We start from the raw sequence: 27,095 nt of genomic DNA, 5'->3' as shown, positions 1-27,095 counted from the left end.
GAGTGGCCATATAACTCATTGACCAGCATATTTTTGAGATGTGGGAGGAAACTGGAGGACGGTGGGGGAAACCATCGAACCCCACACAGAGAACAGCAGAAGTCAGGATCGAGCATTGGTCACTGGAGCCCTGAGTCAGCAGCTCTACCAATGCCTATCTTTTCAGTACTCCCATATTTGTACCACTTTTCAGAGGCTGCAAAACACTTTGACAATTCCCATAAGGCATGGGAGATATATTTCTATGTGCATTTTTATAGGTTTCAGGTCACACCAAAAGTTTCTTCAGGTTGAAAAGCACCGCCCTAATGTTTTGTTCCATTTCATGCCGTGTCCTCTGAGTGTCGACGTCACTTGTAGAAGCAAAACACGAGGAACAAATTACAACGTCAACATGGAAAGGGTATTGAAGATAACTCTCCGAACCTTCCTTCCAACTGCAGGGTATCTTATCCGTGTTTGCACAGGTCACAATCTGCGCTCAAGACATCTGCTTGGGCACGTTGAGGCGTCACGCTTTCTGCGAGACTTTCCGGATTTTGGGGAAGGGCAGGAAATGTGTTGACCATGGTCAGATGAGAAACAGGAATGAGGGCACGCTCGAGGCCTGCTATCGTGTTTTCTGTGGGGTTGAGATAGCTGGTGATTGAAGAGCAAAAAACAAAAAAAAATTGAAAACAATAGGAGGATGAGTGAAAATAGCTCCTCTATCAGGACAGACTCATGGGTTTCTCATCTCTGTGTGCGAGCCAGTTCAAGGCTGAAGTTACACATTCAGCCCCCCCCCCCCCCCCCCCCCCCCCCTTTCCTGGAACCAGATACAGTCTATCCGGGAGATAAAACCATCCAGATAGAGCATAGAAGGAACAGTCTCTTGGGAAACTGAAGAGGAAGCAAGCTTTAACTCTGCAATAGAGCTGAGAATCATGTTGCCCCTTATTCTGTTGGGACTGGCCCTCTCTGCTGAGCTTCGAACCTCACTTTCATTAGGTAAGTCTGAGGTAAAGACAATTTCTCCAATGTCTATATTAGAAAGCAGACTGCAAAGGTCCATTTAGTACAGTCGGGAGGAAAAATAGTGTGAATGGATATGATCAGGATTCCCTCTGCATTCTAAGAATGTGTTGATTCTAAACTGTCTTAAAGTGTGTTATTTGAGCTCCAGTCTTCTCTCTGTGCATAGAGTAGTTTTTTTTTGTTTTGTGAAGAGCTGCCTGATAACCATTAAGGCCTCTGAATCAAAAAAGATGAATATTGATCTGAACCTTTCCCTATTTGTTCAGACTAACCACTCTCCGGTAGCTGAGCAGGGAAGAGAGAGTTTTTCAGATTCAGATTCAGATTCAATCTTTATTGTCATTGTGCAGTGTACAGTACAGAGACAACGAAATGCAGTTAGCATCTGGGGGAAGGAGTGTCTGGGGGGGGATGACTGGCAATCACCAAGGTGCAGAGTTAAGTAATGTAACAGCCGCAGGGAAGAAGCTGTTCCTGGACCTGCTGGTCCGGCAACGGAGAGACCTGTAGCGCTCCGCTCTACAAAGTTGCCTTGCAGTCTTACCTTTTGTAGGTGGAAGCTCACGGATTGAAGTCCCACTTCAGAGACTTGACCTCAAAAAGCTGAGGCTCGCTTGAGTGAAGCCCTCTGTTCAACTAAAAGTTTAAGTTGTTCAGTTTAGTTTACCAATTTAATGCTGATGGAACACTGCATTACTCAAAACATTATTTGCGTGCCATTTTTAATTTATGGCTGGATATTAAAAAAAATTCAAAGGATGCTTTTTTAAAGACCAGGTTAGTCTTATTCCTTAGCCAATTGTTGCTCTCAACCAATGCAACCAATATCGATGAACATGTGAATCAACTTGCAACTGTTTGCCCGGCCTCGCTGCATGTCATTCGCTTGCTGAATACGCATGCAGGAAAGTAATTTCAAGCTTGTGAAGTTATTTAGAATTTCCCATAGAGATTAAATGTGCTGCATGAGTTACATGCTATTCTTTAATGCCCTGCTTAAACCTTTCTCCTTAGCGCATGAATGGGTAACTGCATGAGCCTTGCGTTCAGTATTTAAGAAGGAACTGCAGATGCTAGAAAATCGAAGGTAGACAAAAGTGCTGGAGAAACTCAGCGGGTGCAGCAGCATCTATGGAGCGAAGGAAATAGGCAACGTTTCGTTCCGAAACGTTGCCTATTTCCTTCGCTCCATAGATGCTGCTGCACCCGCTGAGTTTCTCCAACACTTTTGTCTACCCTGTGTTCAATAGTTCTCTAAAGGATAGTACAAGCGTGTCCTGAAAATCATCCCCCCTGTATGTGGAGCCATTCAACCAAAGGCATTGCACCAAATGGTGCCACAGTTAACCCTTTGGACTCTCTCCCGCTTGTATTTATGCTTTTACTTATTAGTTGCTCATGGTCTTTCACACCCCTCCCCTTGTCTCCCCTCCCTCTTCCTAAATCTCCTGCTCCCCCGCACTCTCAGAGTTTTCTATTCTGTCCCTCTGCATATTCTCTTTTTCTCTGTAACAAAATCGAAGGGTGACAACCCGAAACGTCGTTTGTCCAACTCCTACCACAGAGGCTGCCTGACTCACTGGGCTCACCCCCACTTTGTTTTGCTTCCACCATCTGCGGTCTCATCTTCTCCCTTTCTCTCTCTCTCTCTCTCTCTCTTGTTCGCCTCTTCCTTTCTCAGTCGCCCTTTCTCTGTTCTACATCATTAGGGCTTCACAGCACCAGAGACCCGAGTTCGATCCTGAATATTGTTGCTGTCTGTGAGGAATTTGTACCTTCTCATTATGACTGCGTGGGTTTTCTCCGGTGCTCCGTATTCCTCCCCATCTCCCATTATGACTGCGTGGGAATCCGGGTGCTCCGTATTCCTCCCCATCTCCCAAGATGTACAGATTTGTAAATTAATTGCCTTCTGTAAATTGCCCCTAGTTTGTGGGATGCGGTTCAATAAGATAGAACTGGTGTACGGGTGATCGATGGTTGGTGTGGAAGTGCCTGTTTCCACACTCTCCCTAAACTAAACACCATCCCTCGTACAAGCATTATAGAGAGGAGATAGTTGCGTCAGGTACTGTAACAGCATTTAAAAGACACTTGGACAGGTACAATGGTTCATCGGGCCTCCGTAGAGGCAACTGCGGTGGCCTCAATAGGCCTGACTTTGGGGTGAACATGGGGTGGGGACTGGACATTGTGCCTTCCCCCACAGTGGTATCCATTGTGGGGGGATGATTTTTTTTGTCTAATTTGTAGTCCTGTAGGTCTGTGTCCAAGATGGCTGCTGTGAAGAGAGAGTGAACGCTGGCGCGCTTTGGCTGCCGCTGCTCTCTCTTCACATTGTGTTTTTGATTTTCTGTTTTTGGATTGAATTCTGTTTTTAATTTGTGTCTCTGTGATGTCTTTATTACTTGTTATATTCCGATTATATGTTATTCCGATTACTATGTAAGGTGTCCTTGAGATGTCTGAAAGGCGCCCATTAAATAAAATTTATTATTATTATTATTGTATCATGTGCAAAGTGCAAATGCAAAGTGAAATTATTTTCTTACAAACAGCCCATCTGAGTATCACCGTACTGCCCCCGATCAGCAGTTGTACCGAAATAGTCGACTGAGCACAGTCATTTTCCAAGTCCTAGGGAAATAAATGTTTCGAGTGATATGGGCAAATGGGACCAGCTTAGATGGGGCAGCATGGGTGGGTTGGGCTGAAGGGTCTGTTTCCAGGCCGTGTGACTTTTGAGTATCTCCATTGCTGAGTTTGGGGCAGGTGGTGTTAAAGTTGCTTGTGAGGTGGGGCTGATTTTTGATCTTCTCGCAGTGGCGGTGGATCCCTGCTTGGCCTACATCAGCTTGAACGAGCCTTGGCGGAACACGGAGCACCACATCAACGTGTCGCGCGGGAGGCCCATGTGCGACAGCCGCATGGACGGGGAGTGGTACCGCTTCACCGGCATGGCAGGGGACGCCATGCCCACCTTCTGCATCGAGGAGAATCTCTGCGGCACCCATGCGCCCATCTGGCTGAATGGCAGCCACCCCATGCAGTCCGACGGCATTGTGTCGGTGCAGGCTTGCGCCAGCTTCAACGACAACTGCTGCCTCTGGAACACCACGGTGGATGTGAAGGCTTGCACGGGAGGTTACTACGTCTACCGACTACCAAACCCCATCGTCTGTTTCCACGTGTACTGTGGCCGTAAGTACCGAGCGCTTATTCCTCCTACTCAACCACGTGTAGTAACTCAGTAATAACTCACCCAGTAGCACGGTGGCGCAGCGTTAGAGTTACTGCTTCACAGCGCCAGAGACCCAGGTTCAATCCCTACTATGGGTGCTGTCTGTATGGAGTTTGTACCTTGCTCCAAGATCTTTGGTTTCCTCCCACACTCCAAAGATGTTCAGATTTGTAGGTAAATTGGCTTGGTACAAAATGTAAATTGTCCCTAGTGTGTGTTAGATACTGTTAATGTGCAGGATCGCTGATTGGTGCGGAAACAGTGGGCCAAAGGGCTGCCCACTGCATTCCTCCCTTCACCCGCCAACAAACTCTCCCAGCCCCCAGGCTCAGCCTGACATTTCCACACAGTCCCTTCTATTGTATCGGAGAAATAAATGGGAGAGAAGGAAGCCAGTTGCCGACAGTATCTTGCTGGCTGACAGCCGCCACTTCCCAGCTCTCAGTCCAACATAACCCTGCAGGGTGTGAGCCTCTACCGGTGCCAGAGGTTACTAGGAGAAGGCAGGAGAATGGCGTTAGGAAGGAGAAATAGATCAGCCATGATTGAATGGTGGAGTAGACTTGATGGGCCGAATGGCCTAATTCTGCTCCTATTCCTTATGACCTTATCACCTCTCATGCTTTTGGCCAGAGAGCACTGCACCCCATCTCTCCATGAAAGGATATATTGTTTTAAAACTCTTTTACCAATTAAAAAACCTTTAGATTGGTACTTGAATTTACAGGCAATGAAGAGATATGGATCATGTACTGGTAGAAGGGGTTAGTTTAATTTGGCATCGCATTCAACACCGACATCATTAGCCAAAGGGCTTGTTTCTGTTGCTGTACTGTTCTATGTACTAACTAGATACTCTTCCCCCCCCCCTCCCCCCCCCCCCCCCCTCATTTCTGCTGAAGAAAACACAAGATCATTTTTGTTCATCGTGTTAGCCTCTCTTGATTTTTACTCCAAAGGGAAAAAATGGTCCTAAACAACCTCTCTTTGTAACCACCTCAGTAAAAGTTTAATATCAACTCCTGACAAAATTGCCAGCTGTGTGGTGCTGCTATTGTCTATTTGGAATAGAGGTGGGACAGCAAAGATGGACCTTTCACCCACACAACCTTGATCCCTGGTCCCAACCAGTTCTATACATGACCTTCTCAACAGAACCTGAAGCTAAATAAAATGGTCAGAATGGGATTAATCTTTGCCTCACTGGCCAGAACAGTTCAGACATGGTGGGATAGTATTAAAGGGCTGAGTGGCCTTGTGTTCTAACACCACTTGGTCTGAACATTCCCACCTGCCCCATTTAAACATTTTCTACTGAATTCTGACTTAATTCCTGCTCTCACGATAGTTTTTGTAATTCCTCGCACTTATCCCATTTCTCTCCTTTTCCTCTCCGCTCCTGAATGCTGTTGGTTGCTTGTGGACGGAGGCTGACAACTCTGAGTGCCAGCTCTGACAATGAGCACCACAGCAAAACCAACTCAGTCACTTCTTCCTACATCTCCAGCAAGAGAGCAAGTGGCAGCAGGAACACTGTCTGACGGCCACTGAATGGGAAGAGAGTAGGGCGGCGCAGCGGTAGAACTGCTTCCTTACAGCGCTTGCCGCGCCAGACACCACGGGTTCGATCCCGACCACGGGTGCATGTCTGTACGGAGTTTGTACGTTCTCCGAGATCTTCGGTTTCCTCCCAAACTCCAAAGACGTACAGGTATGTAGGTAAATTGGATTGGTAAATGTAAAAATTGTCCCTAGTTTTGAGTCAATGATACAGCAAGGAAACAGGCCCTTCGGCCCACCGAGTCCATGCTGACCATTGATCATTCGTTGACACTAGTTCCAAGTTATCTCACTTTTACTTCCACGCCCTATGCACTAAGGGCAATGTACAAAGACCAATTATCCCACAAACCTACACGTCTTGGGGTTGTGGGATGAAACCCATGCGGTCACAGTGAGAACATGCAGACTCCACACAGATAGTGCCACTGGGATCAGGATTGAACCGGGGTCTCTGGTGTTGTGAGGCAGCAGCTCTACCAGCTGAGGCACCATGCCACACATTTGGACCATGCCAGTATTTATGCTACATCTACACCTCATCCCATCCTCCTTCAGGGCTGCACAGAGCATGAATGGAAATGCAGGCCATTCAGCCCATACACTCTTGGTTTGTGTTAGCCACCAGCACCTCGTGACAATTCTTTGTGGCCTCCCACTGATATTGAGAAGCAGATCATTTTGTGCACCAGAAACCTGGCCCTAGAAACACATTAGCTCCCACTGACCCTGACCATTGACTTTTGCAGATTTCTATGATATTTGTGATCATGTGGATTGCGTGGGGCACTGCGTGGATGAAGATGAATGTCGATGCGCTCCCGGCACTGTCCTCGGACCAGATGCCCAGATTTGCCTAGGTAAGCACTTCAAAGGGAGGGAAATGGGGGAATTATTTTATTTTAAGTCTTATATGAATTTATCGAGACTGAATTCTCATCAGCCTTGTATGAACTTTTCTAAAGTTGCGATAATGACTTGAAAATCTTTAGAAAATTTCTGGTGTCAGATTCTAAGCACAACTTGAAACCTACTGTGGAAAGGTGGTGAGTATCTCCAGGGAGAGACAAGAAACTGCAGATGCTGGAATCATGAGCAAACCATCGAGGACCTGAACCATCACCTGCCCATTCCCTTTTGGGCACAATTAGGTCATTTGATTTACATTTTGTTTCAATGGTCCTGTTTTGCATCATGTACCTAGGTACAGTGAAATTACATGTTTGCAGTCTTAACTGAGACATAAAGGCCCGCTGTGCTGGAGTTACAGGGTTGGCCTGTACCAGGCGATGTTGTTGATGTCCCCCAGTGCTGCTCCAAGCTGCTGCAGGCTGCATCCCATCTGCATGTCCGGCTGCTTGAAGCAGTGCCCCTGTAGTGGCCATTGTACCGGGGGAAATGGTCGCTCTCTGTACAGAGTGCCCCGTGATCTTTTAGCTCCAGCTTGACAAAGTGGACAGGGCCTCCGTTTATTTCCTGAAAGATTGCACCTCAAGACAAGTCAAGAGAGTTTATTGTCTGAAGAAGAAGGGTTTCGGCCCGAAACGTCGCCTATTTCCTTCGCTCCATAGATGCTGCTGCACCCGCTGAGTTTCCCCAGCAATTTTGTGTACCTTAGAGTTTATTGTCATGTGTCCCTGATAGGACAATGAAATTCTTGCTTTGCTTCAGCACAACAGTAGGCATTGACTACAAAACAGATCAGTGTGTCCATATACCATTATATACGTAAATACACACATGAATAAATAAACTGATAAAGTGCAAATAACAGATAACGGGCTATTAATGTTCAGAGTTTTGTCCGAGCCAAGTTTAATAGCCTGATGGCTGTGGGGAAGTAGCTATTCCTGAACCTGGTTGTTGCCTATTTCCTTCGCTCCATAGATGCTGCCTCACCCGCTGAGTTTCTCCAGCATTTTTGTCTACCTTCGATTTTCCAGCATCTGCAGTTCCTTCGTAAACATGTGAACATGTAAATTATGTAAACATGACAGGGGAAAAAAAGAAAAAGTTCAATAAATAACTAATAGTGCAAATGACAAATAATAATATAGTTCAGTTCAGAGCTCAGAGCTTATTCGAAGTTGTGTGTAATAGCCTGATGGCTGTGGGGAAGAAGCTGTTCCTCTGTGTTACACTTGGTTCCTTCAGTTAAGTAATTGAATCAGTTTCATTAGGAACCTGAGGGACGCATTCTTCCCACACAGAGGGTGGTGGGAACATGAAACGAGCTGCCAGAGGAGGTAGTTGAGTGAGGTGTGCTTAAGAATGATCATGTGTGGCAAGTTCAGATGAGATGCACTGCTTAGTTTCTCAACTCGGAGAAGATGTTAGGGAGCTGGAGAAATTGCTGTTGAGATGTTCTGTGTCCTGTAGACCGTCAGGCTGCCTGACAAAATGGTTGTCATAATCACAAACTCTAAACAGGTCAGGTCTGAAATTCAGCAGACAGGATGTTGACAGATGCTCATTTTTCAGTTAGTTTAAACCAAAAAGTGTCTTGGAGAAGAACTGTAGGAGATGCTAGCATATCTAGAGAGGAACATTCCTTCTCTCCAGAGATGCTGCCTGTCCTGCTGAGTTACTCTGGCATTTTGTGTCTATTTTTACTGATATTGGATGAAAGGAGGGAGGGGTGGGATGGATGGAGTATTCTGACTCTGATCCACCTCTTGTAAGTTTGTGCCTTACCGAAAATACCTATCATTTTTTGCAAACATTAATGAAGGCAGTTGCAATGATTTCCATTGCCCGGTTGACAAGATGTGAAAATGTGTGTTGTGTAAATTGTAATATGATTCTACCCTTGGTTCTACCTCCCTGCACCGCCCACCCTAATAGATGTCAACGAGTGTGCTGTCAACAATGGGGGTTGCAGTGAAGAATGCATCAACCTGCAAGGCTCCTTCCGCTGCAAGTGTGGGATTGGAAAAGCACTGGGCAGGAACTCTGTGACCTGCGAAGGTCAGTGAAACTCACCAGGAAATATCTCCAGCAGCTTGTAATTAAAAGAGAAAGCAGTGGCTCTTACAATGGGTCTCCAACCTGAAACTGTTTCTCTTTCCACACACGTCCTGCAAAGTGTTTCCAGCATTTTGTGTTTTATTTTGGATTTTTTAAATTTTCATTTATAAATAGTTAAGAAGATAGCCAATTTGCTTTGCTCGGGAACAGTCTGGGGGTGGAGGGGAGTTGACCCAGGCCCATGTAGTTGCCAACTCCTGCCAGCCAGGAAGATTCTGTAACATCAAGTTAGGCATTTCCTACTGTCATTAAGAACTGGTGATTTGTCCAAGATTTTCTAGTTCCGCTGTCAACAATGATCAGCAATCAAGAGTCAAAGGTGTGGGATTGTCATATGTCCCAAACAGAACAATGACATTCATACTTGCAAGCAGCGCAACAGAATATGTAAGCATAGTACACTGTAAACAATATCATAAACGCAAAGAAGGTTCAGTACATGCATGCACACACATGCACGGACACACACACACACACACACACACACACACACACACACACACACACACACACACACACACACGCACACACACGCACACACACACGCACGCACACACACACACACACACACACACACACACACACACACATATATATATACATACACATAAAACAAACAAACAATAATAGTGCAAAAAGACAATGTCTATGTGCAAGGGACCAAGCCCACTGGTGCCACGCTGGTAGGGACTCCCAAACACAAAAACACCTGCCTGAGACTGAAACTGACCTGAAACGTCACCTATCCGTGTTCTCCAGAGATGCTGCTTGACCCACTTAATTACTCCAGCACTTTGTATACCAGCGTCTACAGTTGCTCGTGTCCTCAAAATTAGAACATAAAGCTGATTTATTTCTGCCAATATTTACCTTTTGCTTCCAACTGCTATATTTAAGATGTAACACGTAACTCTCATATTACAGTCCACACGCTTGTATTCACATATCCGGACTCTCTGGAGACGAGGTGTTGCATGCCCACTTTATACTGACTCTGGGCAGCCTGCTCACTGAACTGACAATGTAATGAGAATGGAAGAGATTTTCATTCACCTTCATTTCAGTGGGCGAGGCATTATGGTCAGTCAGGGGCTGCAGGTGAAACATGCTCAGTTTCACCGATGCCTTCAGATGGTTTGCCAACCTTTAATGTAAGTCCGCGGCTGATTATTTTAATTGAGTGATACCCAGTTTTGTTGCATTCCTCTACTTGGTTCCATGCTATTATTGATTCTGCAGACATTGAAGGCTGCCACAGCACTAATGGAGGTTGCAGTCACAACTGTGTGTCGGAGGAGGGGGGATATCACTGTGAATGTCCGCGTGGGCTCATATTATCAGAGGACAATCACACCTGCCAAGGTAAGCCCCTCGTGTTAGTTTGCTTTTAACCAGAGGGTTAAATGCAGTAACCTTGCTGCATGCCTTGATGGGATGTTAGTGTTCAGAGCAATACAGACATTGTGATTACCCTGTCTTGACAGTAGGTTGGGTTTGGGGCGGTAAGGTGGTGCAGCGGCAGAATTGCTGCCTTACAGCGCCAGAGACTTGGGTTCCATCCGGACTACGGGTGCTTGTCCATACGGAGTTTGTACGTTCTCCCCATGACCTGTGTGGGTTTTCCCCAGGTGCTCTGGTTTCCTCCCATATTTCATAGACGTACAGGTTTATAGGTTAATGGACTTCGGTAAAGATTGTAAGTTGTCCTTAGGGTGCAGGATGGCGTTAAGGGCCTGTCCCACTTTCACAACCTAATTCAAGACCTCTGCCGAGTTTGCCCTTGACTCAAACTCGCAGCATGGTCGTCACGAGGTCATCAGAGGTAGGTCGTGATGCTAGTCGTAGGTACTCGTGGCATCAAGTAGGTCGGGGCATTTTTCTAGCCTGATGGAAAAACGTCCACAAGAAAAAATGTCGTGAATTAGGTCATGAAAGTGGGACAGGCCCTTAGTGTACGGGGATCGCTGGTTCACGTGGACTCGGTGGGCCGAAGGGCCTGTTTTTGTGCTATATCTCTAAACTAAACTAAACTGCCGCATCTTAATCCACTCAAGCAGTGCTGAAGATATTTGCCTTGAGATGTTATTGAGCTAAATTTGCATTGAACTGCCCTTTATATAAAAAAAACAATATTTAAAACAGAGTGTGGCTGGTAGAATTGCTGCCTCTCAGTTCCAATGAGACAGATTCAACCCTGAATTCCTGTGCTCTCTGTGTGGAGTTTGCATGTTCTGCCTGTGACCACATGGGTTATCTCTGGGTGCACCAGTCTCCTCCCAAATCTCAAAAAACGTGCAGTTTGATGGGTTATTTGACCATTATAAATGCCCCGTGGTTTGTAGTTGAGTGGTTAAATCTGAGGGTTGGGAAGGAGGGAGAGAGCTGATGGAAGTTTAGAGATAATAAAATGGGCCTGGTGCAGAAGTAGGGTTACCGGTGGGTGTTTGATGGTTGCCGTGTCTCAACAGGCCAGAGGGTCAGTTTCCCTGCTAAATAAAAACATTTATTGTTGGGATAATGAGGGCCAATTTTATAGATATCATGGTTCCTATCCACTGAGTTTGAATGGAAAAGAGCATCCCACTCCATGTGATGATAATGTCAATGTCCTCCATTTGAGTGGGTACCTCTAAATGGCTCAGGTTGCAGAGAAGAGAGAAAAACAATCCTCCCCCCGACTCCAAGAATTAGTTGTACTAGACTCTGAACCCTGGGCACAAACCAAGTGAATAGATGCATATGGGGCAATCGCTAAAACAATCTACATCCAAACACTGAAGTGACTCTTTGAAATCTCCACTTTGCCCGAGAACATCGAACATGGAAAAATACAACACTGGAATAGTCCCTACGGCCCACAATGTCTGTGGCAAATGTGATGCCAAGTTCAACTAATCTTCCCTTCCCTCTCTAAAAGAGACAATTCACAGTTTTTCCGTCTCACCATACATCAAGGGAAGGAAACCCTCAATATTTTCTTTTAACTGGAAGTTAAGCTTCAGATCAGGAAAAGACACAAAGTGCTGGAGTAACTCAGTGGGTCAGGCAGCATCTCTGGAGAACATGCATAACTGGTAGGCTTCTCTTAGTTTAGCTTGGTTTAGAGATACAGAGTGGAAATAGGCCCTTCGGCCCACTGAGTCCGTGCAGACCAGCGATCTTTGCGCACTAACATTATCCTATACATTATAGGGACGCATTTTTACTATTGTACCTAGCCAATTAACCTACAAACTTATAAGGTTCAAAGGTTCAAAGGTTCAAAGGTTGATTTATTGTCGCATACACCTAGATGTAGTGAAATTCTTTTTGCCAATGCAGCACATAAAAAAGAATACAAACATAGCAATAATAAATAGCTTCAACATAAAAACATCCCCCCACAATGGTTCCCATTATGGGGGAAGGCACAAAGTCCAGTCCCATCCCCAATGTCCACCCATAGTCGGGCCTATTGAGGCCTCCACAGTTGCCTCTACGGAGGCCCGATGTTCCAAGCCGTTCTCGCCGGGTGATGGTGTTCCGGCGTCGGGAGAGTCCTCTCAGCGGCTTGGGAACCCTGGAACGGCCGCCTCTCTACTCGAGACCGTGGCTTCCGGAGCCGACAAGGCCGCGCTGAATGGAGCTCAGCTGGCGATCTCGTCGCGAGATCCCAGGCTCCCGATGTAAAGTCTTTGAGGTGTGGAAGGAAACCGGAGATCTCGGAGAAAATCCACGCAGGTCAAGGGTGAACGTACAAACTCTATACAGACAGTTTGTCAATGCGGTCGGGGTCGAACCCGGATCTCTGGCGTTGTAAGGCAGCAACTCTACCGCCGCGCCATCGTGCCGCCAACTACTTCTTGTAGTTCGAGGGGGCCATGTTTTTCCTCTTTCTAATTGACTCGTTTAACCGATCCCATTCATTGTTGTTGATCTTGTATTTGGAATGCCGCCCTGAATACCTCATTTTACTTCAGTCTTTGTGTGATGTGCAGCTCCCTCTAGAACCATGGCCTGACCTTTCTTTCTATCCCAGTGCCGGTGCAGTGTAAGTCCAAGTCGATTGAAGTGGCTGTACCTAAGGATTTAGTTGGCGGTTTGGAACTGTGTCTCTTGAATGCTTCATGCAAAGCTCTCTCCAATGGGACTCACGTCAACATTAACTTCAATCTCAAAACCTGTGGCACAGCTGTAGAGGTAAGTATAGAAACATAGAAAATAGGTGCAGGAGGGGACCATTCGGCCCTTCGAGCCAGCACCGCCGTTCATTGTGATCATGGCTGATCGTCCCCGTTCCTGCCTTCTCCCCATATCCCTTGATTCCACCGGCCCCTAGAGCTCTATCTAACTCTTTCTTAAATCCATCCATTGGGACGACAGATGGCACAATGGGCTAAGTGTTCGGCTGGCAACCGGAAGGTAGCCGGTTCGAATCCCGCTTGGAGTGCATACTGTCGTTGTGTCCTTGGGCAAGACACTTCACCCACCTTTGCCTGTGTGTGAATGTGTGTGAATGTGTGTGAGTGATTGGTGGTGGTCGGAGGGGCCGTAGGCGCAGATTGGCAGCCACGCTTCCGTCAGTCTGCCCCAGGGCAGCTGTGGCTACAGAAGTAGCTTACCACCACCGAGTGTGACTGAGGAGTGAATGAATAATGCGATGTAAAGCGCCTTGAGTATTAGAAAGGCGCTATATAAATCCCATCCATTATTATTATTATTATCATTATCCAGTGATTTGGCCTCCACTGCCCTCTGTGGCAGGGAATTCCACAAATTCACAACTCTCTGGGTGAAAAAGTTTTTTTTCTCACCTCAGTCTTAAATGGCTTCCCCTTTATTCTAAGACTGGGGCCCCTGGTTCTGGACTCGCCCAACATTGGGAACATTTTTCCTGCATCTAGCTTGCCCAGTCCTTTTATAATTTTATATGTTTCTATAAGATATCCCCTCATCCTTCTAAATAATGCAAAATAAAACTGAAGAAGGGGCTGAGGAACCCCCAATTCCATACGATATGACTGTGTGTGTTTCCAAAAGTATTGTGTAATATTTCTGTTTGCATGTCCAACCATCTCACTAGGTCGTGGATGATAAGATCATTGCAAGAAACACACTGACTGGTATTCCCAAGCAGACTCCGGGCAGCAATGGGGACATTATCATCCGGACCAGCAAACTGGTGATCCCCATCACCTGCGAGTTCCCCCGCCAGTACATCGTGTCGGAAGGGTATGTGCCCAACCCTGCAAACTCCCCCCTGCAGATCATGGGCAGAAACCACGGCCTCTTCCCCTTTGCCCTGGAGATCTTCAAATCCAAAGATTTTGATGAGATTTACAAAGACACGCCGCCTGTTCTCAAATTGCGAGACTCCCTGTACTTTGGCATTGAGCCACTCATGCACGTGGATGGGCTGGAAGCCCTGGTTGAGAACTGCTTTGCTACTCCCTCTGCCAGCAGCGATGATATAATGCGGTACTACCTCATAAAGGATGGGTGAGTATCGGACTCTGTCGTGTTGCCGGTGTTTTGTTGGTGGGTTGTGGATGGCAAGAGTCAAGGGCGTTTAATTGCCACGGAACATGAATGACATTCTTACATGCAGCAGCAGCAGCAGTAGCAGCACAACAACAGGTTTATAAACACAGTACTCACAGTCATAAAATAACATAATTTAACGTGATAAGCAAACAAAAAAAGTTGAATATATAAAAACCCAATATTGTGCAAAAGATCAGCATGTTAATTTATTGTCCATCTCCAAATGGCTCTGCAAGGCCATGTCAAAGATTGGTTCAGAGTGAAGTCACATAAGGAGCAGAATTAGGCCCATCAGCCCATTCAATCATGGCTGATCTATCTTTCCCCCTCATCTATGTAGCAGTCCGTCAGTGTACACCAGTACATCAAGCTAGACCTAGATGCACAAGGCTCTGGAGCAGGATATGAATCCAACATATTTAAACTCAGACTAACTGGATGGCATCAGCAGGTGAGCAAGACCCAAATGCTGGATGGTAGAATTCAGAGAGAGATTCAGCTGAGGGAAATAAGAAACAGGGTGACAGATTTCAGATAGGGAGTTTGAAATCGGCCTTAGAAATATTGCAATAAAATCAGAAATGGCTGGAAACTGTCAGCAGGTTAAGCAACATCTGCAGGAAGATAAAAAGTTAAAGCTCTGTCCCACGGTGCGAGTTCATTCAAGAGCTCTCCCGAGTTTAAAAAAAAATCAAACTCGTGGTAAGTGCGTAGAATGTACGTAGCGGGTCCATCGGAGCTCGGGGACGTCTCTTAGCGGTTCGTAACGCTAACGGCAGGTACTCGGGAAACGCGGTAAGCTCGGGAAGACTCGTGAAGATTTTTCAACACGTTGAAAAATGTCCACGAGAGCCCCGAGTACCTGCGAGCGGCCATTACCGTAAATCTCGAATCAGGGCAAACTCGGGAGAACTCTAGAATGAACTCGTACAGTGGGACAGGGCTTTTAGCATTTGAAGTTGGAGACCCATCTGACAAAGTTGTGTTGAAGAATTTCATTGTCCTATCCAGGGACACATGACAATAAGTTCACTTGAACTTGAACTTGAGGTATTTGAAACAGGCACTGCCAGACATCCTGTGTGTTTCCAACAATTATGGTTTCTATTTCAGATTTCCAGCATTTACAATTTTATTTTGTTTAACACAAAAAAAAATGGATGTTTGAGTAAAGCAAGAATGAGAACTTGTCCTTGGAGGTTAAACAGATAGAGCGGAATCTAAGGTAGACAAAAATGCTGGAGAAACTCAGCGGGTGCAGCAGCATCTATGGAGCGAAGGAAATAGGCAACGTTGCCTATTTCCTTCGCTCCATAGATGCTGCTGCACCCGCTGAGTTTCTCCAACATTTTTGTCTATCCTTCAATTTTCCAGCATCTGCAGTTCCTTCTTAAACACTAGAGCAGAATCTACATTGGTGCAGATGGCTGTTAATGAACAACGAACGAACCAAGTGGATCGGATGACTACTTTTACAACTTCCTATGATGCTTGACTCGTACATTTCATTAGACCAGTGGGCAAATCGTGCTCAACATCTGTGGCAGCATAAAGGATGCTTACTTTGATGAAACCCGACATTTGATAACTCCACATCGGCCAAAGTGTGAGCTGATTTGCTTAAATTCTCTACATGACTTTGAAAAGTCTGAGCAGAACAAGGCAGTGCACTTTCATTTCCGACAAACTTGTATCGTTGATAGGCATTTTACTTTATGTTGTACCATATACACACTATATGGTACAACTTACCTACGAACACATAAAATAGCAACTCCATGTGGAGTATAGAATGGGCTGCTAGAGTCCATTCTCAACCAATTGGGCATTCCATAGGATGGTGAATACACCTACATGCCAAGATCAACAACTCTACAGCCAACCTGGATGGCACGGTGTGGCGTGGTTAGAGTTGCTGCCACACAGCACCAGAGACCCGGGTTCGATCCTGACTACAGGTGCTGTCTGTACGGAGTTCGTACGTTCTCTCCGTGTCCTGTGTGGGTTTTTTCCGGGAGATCCGGTTTCTTCCCACACTCCAAAGACGTGCAGGTTTGCAGACTAATTGGCTTGGCATAATTGTAAATTGTTACTTGTGTGTGTAGGATAGTGTTAGTGAGCGGGGATCACTGGTTGATGTGGACTCAATGTACCGAAGGGCCTGTTTCTGCGCTGTAACAAAAAAAAACTAAAACGTAATATTGAAGATCGTGCATCCGATTGTAATGTGTCCATAAGTATACAAATCAATGCCTTTTTTTGTATTGCTTTGATAGCTGCATCAATGATGAAACAGTCAAGCAAGAGACATCCAACGACCATCTTGCAAAACATTTCTATGTCCCTGTCTTTAAGTTTGTGGGAAGAGACAATAAGGTAAGAATTGCCCCTCAACAAATGGGAAGGTTCATATTGCATCATGTTTGGGTAGACGGTAGATAATACATGGTCTATTCAGACAAAGGATGTGGATTCTCTGACACTCATGCATGTTTATTCAGTCACTGGAGGAAAGTGTTGAGACAGCGACAGTCCTTTGCTGTCAATGAAGAGACAATATCATAAGGTCATAAGGAATAGGTGTAGAATGAGGCCATTTGGCCCATCAAGTCTACTCCACCATTTAATCATGGCTGATCTATCTCTCCCTCCTAACCCCATTCTCCTGCCTTCTCCTCTGACACCTGTACTAATCAAGAATCTATCTATCTCTGCCTTAAAAATATCCACTGACTTGGCCTCCACAGCAATTTGCGGCAAAGAATCCCACAGATTCACCACTGACTAAAGAAATTCCTCCTCATCTCCTTCATAAAAGAACGTCCTTTAATTCTGAGGCCATGATCTCTAGTCCTAGACTCTCCAACTAGTGGAAACATCCTCTCCACATCCACTCTATCCATATAAGTTGATAGTGGAGACACACGAGACTGCAGCTGCTGGAATCTTCAGCAAAACTGTTGGTGGAACTCGGTGGGTCAATGGTTCAGGCAGCATCTGGGAAGGGAATGGACATTTCATGTTGGGACCTTCTTCAGTCTGACTGAAGTATGGGGGAGAAACTAGATAACAGAGATGGAGGTGGGGTGGGGTCAGGACAAGGCCTGGCAAGTGATAAGTGGATGGGTTGGGCGATGATGAGTAGCTGTGATGCTAACGCTGGTGATTGTGCCTCTGTAGAAGGTGTACTTGCACTGCCGAGTGCTGGTGTGTGGAGCCCAGGACACCAAGTCTCGATGCTCCCAGGGCTGCCGCAAGCGGATGCATAGATCAGCGGAGACGGGCACTGGAGGCCACCTGAGGGATCATCTCCTCAGCGGAGGTCCGATTGTGATTGAAACCCAGTGACAAAGCTGGGCAGCATCCAGATCAATCCACTGAACACCTTTAACTTTGTCCATTAATACACGTTGCACAAAAATGTATCGTTGCTTTAGCTAGATAATTATACTTGTTTGTTTTCTGATTAGCAGACTGAACTAATGATCCCTGTAATGGGACACTAATTGTGTGGCTTGCATTGTAGCATAGTCCATTTTGAATATATCTTGATTACAGATACCTATAGCTATACCTTTTTAATAAAGATGCATATTACTTTATCTCTCATGATTTATTTTGAATCCAATTCATTGTCACAGTACAATCCCTGCTCTGGAACGTTTTGACCGACTGCTCTTTACAAAGTATTACCTACAAACAAAAGATTGCCCATCTTTCCTTCTATACAACACTGTGGTCACCCAGCATCAAGTCTCATCCATCCATTTGTATACAGAGGTTCTCCTGTAATGGACTCTGTCCCTATCTCTGCACCGCAGAATCTTGGGGGGAGTTGATGGCGATGATAAAATGGAATTTGTGTAGTGTGTGTGTGTGTGAGCAAAGTTTCAACACTCTGGAGTTTAGAAGGATGAGAGGAGATCTCATTGAAACATATAAGATTGTTTAGGGTTTGGACACGCTAGAGGCAGGAAACATGTTCCCGATGTTGGGGGAGTCCAGAACCAGGGGCCACAGTTTAAGAATAAGGGGTAAGCCATTTAGAACGGAGACGAGGAAACACTTTTTCCTCACAGAGAGTTGTGAGACTGTGGAATTCACTGCCTCAGAGGGCGGTGGAGGCCGGTTCTCTGGATGCTTTCAAGAGAGAGCTAGATAGGACCCTTAAAGATAGTGGAGTCAGGGGATATGGGGAGAAGGCAGGAATGGGGTACTGATTGGGGATGATCAGCCATGATAACATTGAATGGCGGTGCTGGCTCGAAGGGCCGAATGGCCTATTCCTGTGCAGAACACAAAATGCTGGAGTAACTCAGTGGGTCAGGCAGCACCACCGAAGGACACATTTCAGACTGCCTGACCTGCTGAGTTACTCCAGTACTTTATGTTCTACAGCAAAACTAGACAGCATCTAGCCAAATATTGACAGGTCTGGTTTGATTATATTGATCTATAAAAAGACTATATTATTATTGCACTATATTTGGTATTTATTGTACTGTTTGTTTTCTCTTCCCCCTTTATGTACTATGTTTACATATTCATATATTCTGTTGTGCTGCAGCAAGTAAGAATTTCATTATCCCATCCGGGACATATGACAATAAAACACTCTTGACTTGATTCAAGGTATGGATTAGCCTTTTGCCTTTAAGATGAATCCAACTCTTCGGCCAAGCTTCAGTTTTTACTTCCTGATATCCCCCTATGATTCCTGGTGTTTAATTTTGATCTTGTGATATGCATTGAGACATTTTACGGTATTAAGGGTGCTAGTTTTGTGTAGGTTGTTCTCATTTGTAGGCTACAATGCTAGAAATTCATGGTTTGGGTGACAAGGCAGTGTATCAGAAGTAACTCCCCGGTCCTGAGCGCTAGGTGAATGCTGATGTGCCCTCATGTTGGTCAAACACCAAGACCCCATCCTCAGCCTTGGCCTCCGGGAGAATTAGACCGAACGTGGATATTTCCTCTGGGTGTTAGTCAATGCCCAGGGTGAAGCAAAAGCTCAACATTATTCCCCCATCATGTATCTGTACACTGTGAACGGCCTGATTGTAATCATGTATTGTCTTTCCGCTGACTGGTTAGCAAGCAACAAAAAAACCTTCCACTCTACCTCGGTACACGGGACAATAAACTAAAACTGAAGTGGCGACCAAAGAACACCCATTTTCTAACCTAACGGAAAGACAGATGAACATTGGGAGGGGATAAACATTTTGCTAGTCAAATATTAAAGGCCCTTTATTAGTCGTACAAGTCACCCGACCCTGTTCCAAAATATATTGGCAAACGGTTGTTAATATCTCCCATAAATTGACATAAAATCATCATAAATTTTCGATCCATCCAATATATGATGGGTCAAATGGCCTTGTTCTATGTCATTCCACCAAAAGACCAGGAAATAAATAATTTACTCTGTTGTAGAACAGAGGGATCTAGGTACAGTTACATAGTTCCCTGACAGTGTTGTATATACATGCAGCAACTGGGAGCGATACAATTTATGTACAGAGAGAGTCATGTGTTCTAATGTCACGGAGTCATGAGTGACGCTGGACGTACAGAATTGGTCTTTGTCTTCAAAGCTCCTCTCTTTCTTCCTCAATGCAGGTACACGCTGACCTCTGACTGTTCATGAAAGGCCGACATCCCAGGGTCCAGACCGCGTTGAACATGGTGTCTGCCACCGATTCACAGGCTAAAAGGAAACATTAGGTTTAAATAGCTCTTTATTTGTCCTTACCAAAATACTCCAAAGCATTTTACAGCAATACTTAAATAAGGCCTTTGATAAGGCTCCATATGGTATGTTGCTCCGAATTGATAGGATCCTCGAGAGCCAGCTAAATGGACACAGAATTGGCTTCATGGAGGGAACCAGAGTGTGGTGGTGGAAGGGTGCATTTTGGTTTGGAGGTTGGTGACTATTGTTGTGCCTCAGGAATGAGTGTGGGCTCATTGCTGTTTGTGGCTCATTTCAATGATTTGGATGAGAATGTACAAAGCATTATTAGTAAGTTGGCGAATTATACTAAAATAGATGATATTGTAGAGGGTAAAAATGGTTATCAAAAATTTTAACAGGCTTTTGATCATCTGGGCAAGCAGGCTGGGGAATGGCTCATTAAGTTTAATGCAGATACGTGTGAGGTGTTGCATTTTAGGACGTCAAACCAGTGCAGAACTTTCACAGTGAATGGTAGGGGCCTGGGGAGTGTTGTAGAACAGAGGGATCTAGGTACAGTTACATAGTTCCCTGACAGTGGTGTCACAGGCAGAGGAGGTGGTCACAAGGCTTTTGGTACATTGTTTTTCACGAAACGTTGCCTATTTCCTTCGCTCCATAGATGCTGCCTTACCCGCTGAGTTTCTCCAGCACTTTTGTCTACCTACTGAGTGTAGAAGCTAGGACATTATGTTATAGTTGCACAAGATGTTGGCGAGGCCACATTTGGAGTATTAAGTTTGGTTTTGGTCAGGATGGGAAGGATGTCATTAAGCTGGAGAGGTTTACAAGGATGTCGCCAGGACTTGAGGGGCTGAGCTACAGGGAGAGGAAAGAAAAACATAAAAGATGGAATTCCAAAACAGAAACAGAGATGCCTGCAACATTTTCAAATGCTTATGCGTACTTTGTGCATTTCTGGTATTTTTCTGGAGTATTTTTGATCCAATTTGCAAGCCATCTCTATCCTATCTCTAACGCCATCTTGAGGCAGGTGATTTCAACTGATATATTTCTCAGGTGAAATATTTACCTTCCACCTTGGACACAAAACCCAGACTTTTTTTGAGGTCCGAGCAAATTCCGTAGAGGCACCAACGGAATTTGGCATCACACCGGTACTTGTTGGCTCCACATGTGTCGTAGCAGACATCGAGCATGTTGCAACACTTGGTCATGGCTGGGATACCCAGGTCAAGCTAAAAGCAAAAGAATAATATTACATGGGGTAGGCTTAGGGGCTGAAACCACTTTCTACTCCGATTCCCAGTGGAACATAGCAATTCTAAAAGCATTCATTAAATGTTAGTGAACTAAATCGTTAGATTGTGTAGGAAGGAACTACAGATGCTGGTTTAAATCGAGATGGACACAAAATGCTGGAGTAACTGCGGGACAGGCAGCAAATCTGGAGAGAAGGAATGGGTGACGTTTCGGGTCGAGACCCTTCTTTCCTCTCTCTCTCTCTCTCTTGCTGCTCAATGCAAAGCCCCTGAATCTCTGAATCTGAAGACCTTCAGGGTTTTGACCCAAAACGTCACCGATTCCTTCTCTCCAGGGATGCTGCCTGTCCCGCTGATTTAATCCAGCATTTTGTAAATATCATTAGATTGCATTGTTTGCCAGCCACAGGGTCAGCACAAAGATGGGATTTTAATTGGGAAAGCATTATTTGTTCAAAAAAATACTACTCACATTTTACTAAATAAAAAGACTTTGCACTTCAATTATCTACCTCATTGGTGACCCACGGACTGTCCTTGATCGGACTTTGCTGGCTTCACCTTGCATTGAACGTTATTTCCTTATCATGTATCTATACACTGTAAATGACTCGATTGTAATCATGTATTGTCTTTCCGCTGACTGGAAAGCACGCAACAAAAGCTTTTCACTGTACCTCGGTACACGTGACAATAAAATAAAACTGTAATTAACAAGGCTTCACCTCCTCTCTCAGACGTTACCACCAGCTTTATAAATCTCATTCAATCTCTCACTCTCACAGACATCTCTTATTATTCTCTCTGCACCTTTCTCCTCTCAACAACTTGCTTAACATATAACTTTTCCTATTTCTAAACCTTAACTCAGTTTCCCTTTCCATAGATGCTGCCTGACCCATTAAGTATTTCCAGCATTCTCTCGTTTTATATAAGTCCTTACAGGACATCCAAGCGCGATTTGCAGCTGACACTATAGTCTTGTCGTACAGCTGTGAAAAGTAATATAACAATCAATTCTCCACAGTAAATGTCCACCAACTCCATATAATGATGAATGAATAATCTGTTCAAGTGCTACAGACTGAGCGATAAATATTGCCCAGAACATCATGTTCTTCTTTGAAATCGTGGCGCGGGATCTTTTATGACAGAGAGCTGTTGTCAACATCTCATCCAAGAGGAGGCAGTTTTGACAGTGCAGCAGTTCAATAAATCCAGTAATTTGACCTTGATCTGGACCATCAGCATGTGGGCAGGCAGGAAACGAAAATGGCCAACGCATCATCTACCTCCGGCATGGGGAGGCGGTCAGATTATATATCTGTACACAGAAGCAAAGATCCTACAGCAAGCAAGATGGACCACTCCTTCTAAATGCAATGGGCTGACGTATAGTACGCAACGGAGCGGATCGTGGGCTTTTTTTCATCCATTTCCGTAACCAGACCCGACCCGCAGTGTAATCAGCGTCGCGGGGGAACAGTTTGTGTTAATAAATTTAAATTCTGAATATGAGGAGAAGATTTTTCACAAATGATTTTTATTTTTACGAGGATGTTTCCGTAACCGGCTTCCGTCTCCGCACTAGTATCCTACGGGATCTTTGGTGCGGAGGCCGGTCACGGAAATGGGGCTGAAAATGACCCATGAATCGGCCCATGACCGTACTACGTCTTTTTCGTCGAGTGGACTATCTTGCTTGCTAGAGCATCTTTGCACTGAAGTGTGATGCAATTCCACAGCCTTTAGGCTCATTAGCACTGGAGTTTCAGGCATCATTACAGAGTTGATGAGACACAAAGGAATTGCATTTGCTGGAATCTTGAGCAAAACGCAAAGTGCTGGAAAAACTCAGCAGGTCAGGCAGCATCTGTGGAGGGAAATAGACATGACTTCTTCAAGAAGGGCCCCGACCCGAAACGTCATCTGTCCATTCCTCGCCACAGAAGCTGCCTGATCCGTTAAGTTCCTCCAGAACTTTGTTTCTCGTTACAGACAGGAATCATTATTGCAAGGTGATTAGTATAAAATTAAAGTTATGTTTTTAGTACATACAGTGTCTGGTACCTTGAGTCCTAGGAAACTCGAGCTGCAGCCATTTGGCTCAGGCACCTTATACTCCGGCCTCGGTAGAGGTGCCTTCCCTGGGAAGAGAGAGAACAGTGTGAATTATCCTGGTTTCATATCAAAGTATTCTTTCTTAATTTTGGAGCTTAATCCAAAACTCTGAGCAATCATTTTGCCTTCTCTCACCTTCAGTTACGAAACTTGCAGGAATAATACATCTTTATGTAATAACATATCCCAAGAATCCTTCTGTGATCATTCTCAAACATAATGTGATACCCAGTAATATTGGGGTTCATTGTTTGTGTGGTTCTGATCAAAGCATTAGACTTTAAGGAAATTGGTGCTGAGGGAGAGACAAGAGAGATTTTGATGAGGAATTCTAGATGTTAAGGCGTTGGCAGCTCTAAGCTTGGTCTTCAATGGTGGCGATTAAAACTAGGTATGAGTAGGATGCTGCAAGTCGATGTCTTGGAGAGAGTAAGTCTATAGAAGGCTGTGGAGATGGGAGACGACGTGTGATTTTAAAGTAATTCTTTCTTTTATTTATTTATAATTTGAATATAATTTAAAATATTCCTTTTTGCTAATCGAAGACCCAGTGTAAGTCACTGAGAAGAAGGGAGAGGAGTCAAGCAAGAGTCTGTCATTGATCACAACCCTTTCTTCATCAACAACTTGCTTTCAAATTGTTTCCAGTTGAAATGGAGTCAATCTAAGATTCAAGCAAAATCTGGTTTCAATATCCGTTCTCCAAAGCCAAGATCAGCCCACACTCGGTCTTCAAATGGCAAGATTTGGAAAACACTTGTATATGTGCACATTGAGTGATTCAGCTCTGCATCCTTCCGGAAGCCTATGAACGCACGGGCTTCAAACATCAGGAAGATTATGTCTCTCTGTTACCCGACTCGCCACAAAACACTGTCCCCTGGCAATCAACTTCTATCATGAGACCCTGGACAATGTGGACCACTGTATATTTTAGGCTACATCTCATTGAAGGTGGACATTAATGGTGGAGTTCACTGTAACCCAGTATGCCAGGTCAAAGCTTGACCGAAAGAGGACCAAAGGCCCAGACCTCAAACCAGGCACCAAACGCAACGTCTACCAAAGAGCATAGTTCTTTGCACTCTCATTTACTTCAAACTCATAACAATTTACAGTAGACTCTTCAAAACACTAACAGAATTAACCACAGGTCTCTCCAATAAATTGCTTGGCAGGGGAGATGATATCAGTGTCAGTTCCCAGGCTAACATCCCCATTGTCAAGGCTCAGCTACCACTGTTGGGTCAGCCACATCATTCCCATACTTGCCACCAGATGCTGAAATGTGTATTATACACTGAGCTCCGTCACCGCTTCAGGGAGGCAGAGACATTGCTCCGAGGATATTTTGAAAGCCTTCTTGAATAGATATGACATCCTCACCAATTCACCAACTCAACGTGCAGAATGAGCATTTGGAAAGGCACAGATATGTTTCAACATAGGAGATCCTCAAACATGGCGGATCTAATTTCAAGGTAAGGAGATGTTTTTTTTTAAACTGAGGAGCATAAGAATTTTCTCTCTCAGGAAATGGTGAATGGAAGCAGATAGGATAGTGCGACTTATGAGGCTTTTAGATAGACACATGAATATGCAGGAACTGGAGCGATAGCCGATCACATGCATGCAGAGGAGTTTAACTTGGCATCATGTACGGCACTGACATAGCAGGCCGAAGGCTACTGTTCCAAGGTTTGTTGTTAACTCATCTCACCCTCACATTCCCAAACCCTCGAACTCAGGCAGAAACACACTGACGACAGTGAATGATTAATCAAACTATCACAGATGCAAACACGAAGTAATCCCAAAGCAGAGAATGAGTGCAGAGACCACAGAGATAGTGTGGGTTTGTTGTTAACGAGCTGTTCTATAACCCGCAGTAACTTCAATATCAGTGCAAATCATTTTGGTTGATGGCACGTTTTTTTCCTTTTGTTGTTGTGTGCAGAACAGTACAGCACAGGAAAGGCCCTTCGGCCCACAATGTCTGTGCTGAACAATGATGGCCGATAAACTACTTACATTAGTTTAAACTAAACTTAACTAATTGCATCTGCCTGCACACAATCCATAAATCTCCATTCCCTGCATATCCATGTTCCTATCTAAAAGCCTCTTAAACACCACTATCGTATCTGCCTTCACCACATACCTGGCAGCGAGTTCCTGGCCACCTCAACTCACTGCATAGAAAAACTTACTCCTTTAAACTTTAAAGCTTAAAGCTATGTCCTCTAGTCTTTGACATTTCCATCCTGGGAGAAAGGTTCTGCCTGTCTACCCTATCTATACCTCTCATAATTTTATATACTTCTATCAGATCTTTCCTCAACCTCCAGCGCTTCATATGAAACAATCCAACAAATCCAAGTGTATTATATCTGAGTACGTTTCCATTCCCTGTTTCTGGTCGTGCATTTCCACTGCTGGGATCCATTAACTTTGAAATATTCTTTCACCCCCTCTCACCCCACTTTCTCTCACCAGTTTTGCGCTTACCGTATCGGCACTTGTACTGACACACTCCGTTCCTGCCACCGAGGAGCTCCAGGAATGAGTCAAAGTATCCGTTTACTGCCTCGAAGCTGTCGCGGATGGATTCGATGCCCCAGTCTACGCTGGTGGTCCCATTCTCCGGGGCTGCGGTAGTGGTTTGGATCTCTTCCTCACAGTGTGCCACCGAGAGGGCTAGCCCCAGGACGATCACAACCCCTCCTCTCATGGTCACCAACACTAGGGAGCTGGAGAGATTGGAGGTGAACAGCACCAAATACAAGATCAACTAAAGCAGGTTGCACACCAGAACACAAGCTGTTGTCCAGGCACTCGCTGGTGGACTTTTAACCTTCATCATTCTTATCTGGAATGAGCTCACTGCTATTACAGTCCAAAGTTCAGACAGAGTGTAAGTTTGGTTGGAGTTCGACCTCAACTCGGACACCTTGTCTTGCATCTGTGCACTTTAAACACAGGCAAGTCCCATATCTCATAATGAGTCCAAATGTCTGAATATTAATCACTGTGAGGCTTTTGAGTTGCAATGTAACACAGAGTTACAACACAGTTCCAAAGTATCAAACCCAATTGCCAAGAGGTTCGATCTCACATCAGTTCACAGTACGTTGGATCAATTTACACAAGCTCTGTTTTTGAGGTTTGGTTTCATTGACTTACTGGTCAGTGCAAATGGATTTCCTGATTGAATTTCAGGCCAACACACTGGTTTGTCCAGGGATGAATGTTGTCCCCAATTTACATGAATGTAGCGCCAGGGAGCTTTAGTTACACTTTGGTTGTGCCTTAAAAATCGAACACAGTCGGCCCAACTATTCCATTATCTGAAAAAGTGCCTTGACCCGATATACGTCACCCATTCCTTCTCTCCAGAGTTGCTGCCTGTCCCACTGAGTTACTCCAGCTTTTTGTGTCTATATTCCGTGGTTAACTGTTCATTCTTCATTGGAGATCCCTTCCATCCTTGGCCACACTGTATCGATGTTCTTCTTGATTCCTGGCTTGCTCAGGTTTAGATTAGTTTAGAGATACAGTGCCGAAACAGGCTCTTCGACCCACCGAGTCTGCGTCGACCAGCCACCCCTGTGCACTAGCACTATCCTACACACTAGCGACAATTTAC

General features: G+C 45.0%; 2 protein-coding genes across 3 annotated transcripts; one reads left to right on the top strand and one right to left on the bottom strand.

Annotated features, from left to right (window-relative positions):
* The first annotated feature begins 818 nt into the window (after positions 1 to 818).
* oit3 (oncoprotein induced transcript 3) lies at positions 819 to 17,971 on the top strand. The gene is made up of 9 exons (XM_033012677.1): positions 819 to 990; positions 3,841 to 4,218; positions 6,568 to 6,678; positions 8,663 to 8,785; positions 10,085 to 10,207; positions 12,864 to 13,024; positions 13,908 to 14,323; positions 16,645 to 16,744; positions 17,549 to 17,971. The coding sequence occupies exons 1-9, from the start codon at positions 927 to 929 to the stop codon at positions 17,714 to 17,716; spliced, it is 1,644 nt and encodes a 547-aa protein (XP_032868568.1). The 5' UTR covers positions 819 to 926; the 3' UTR covers positions 17,717 to 17,971.
* Positions 17,972 to 19,591: 1,620 nt separating this feature from the next.
* On the bottom strand, positions 19,592 to 26,483 carry pla2g12b (phospholipase A2 group XIIB). 2 transcript variants are annotated; one of them, XM_033012742.1, is made up of 4 exons: positions 25,958 to 26,483; positions 23,387 to 23,475; positions 21,139 to 21,304; positions 19,592 to 20,078 (listed from the first exon to the last, which is right to left on the bottom strand). In XM_033012742.1, the coding sequence occupies exons 1-4, from the start codon at positions 26,178 to 26,180 to the stop codon at positions 19,960 to 19,962; spliced, it is 597 nt and encodes a 198-aa protein (XP_032868633.1). In that variant the 5' UTR covers positions 26,181 to 26,483; the 3' UTR covers positions 19,592 to 19,959. The 2 variants fall into 2 exon arrangements, with proteins under 2 accessions (XP_032868633.1, XP_032868634.1); XM_033012743.1 differs by having other exon boundaries at positions 23,399 to 23,475; positions 25,958 to 26,473.
* Positions 26,484 to 27,095: the final 612 nt, after the last annotated feature.

Source organism: Amblyraja radiata, chromosome 37 (assembly GCF_010909765.2).
Source record: "Amblyraja radiata isolate CabotCenter1 chromosome 37, sAmbRad1.1.pri, whole genome shotgun sequence".
Taxonomy (NCBI): Eukaryota; Metazoa; Chordata; class Chondrichthyes; order Rajiformes; family Rajidae; genus Amblyraja; species Amblyraja radiata.
Note: the sequence above shows the minus strand (reverse complement) of the source record. Positions and strands in the feature narration are given on the sequence as shown.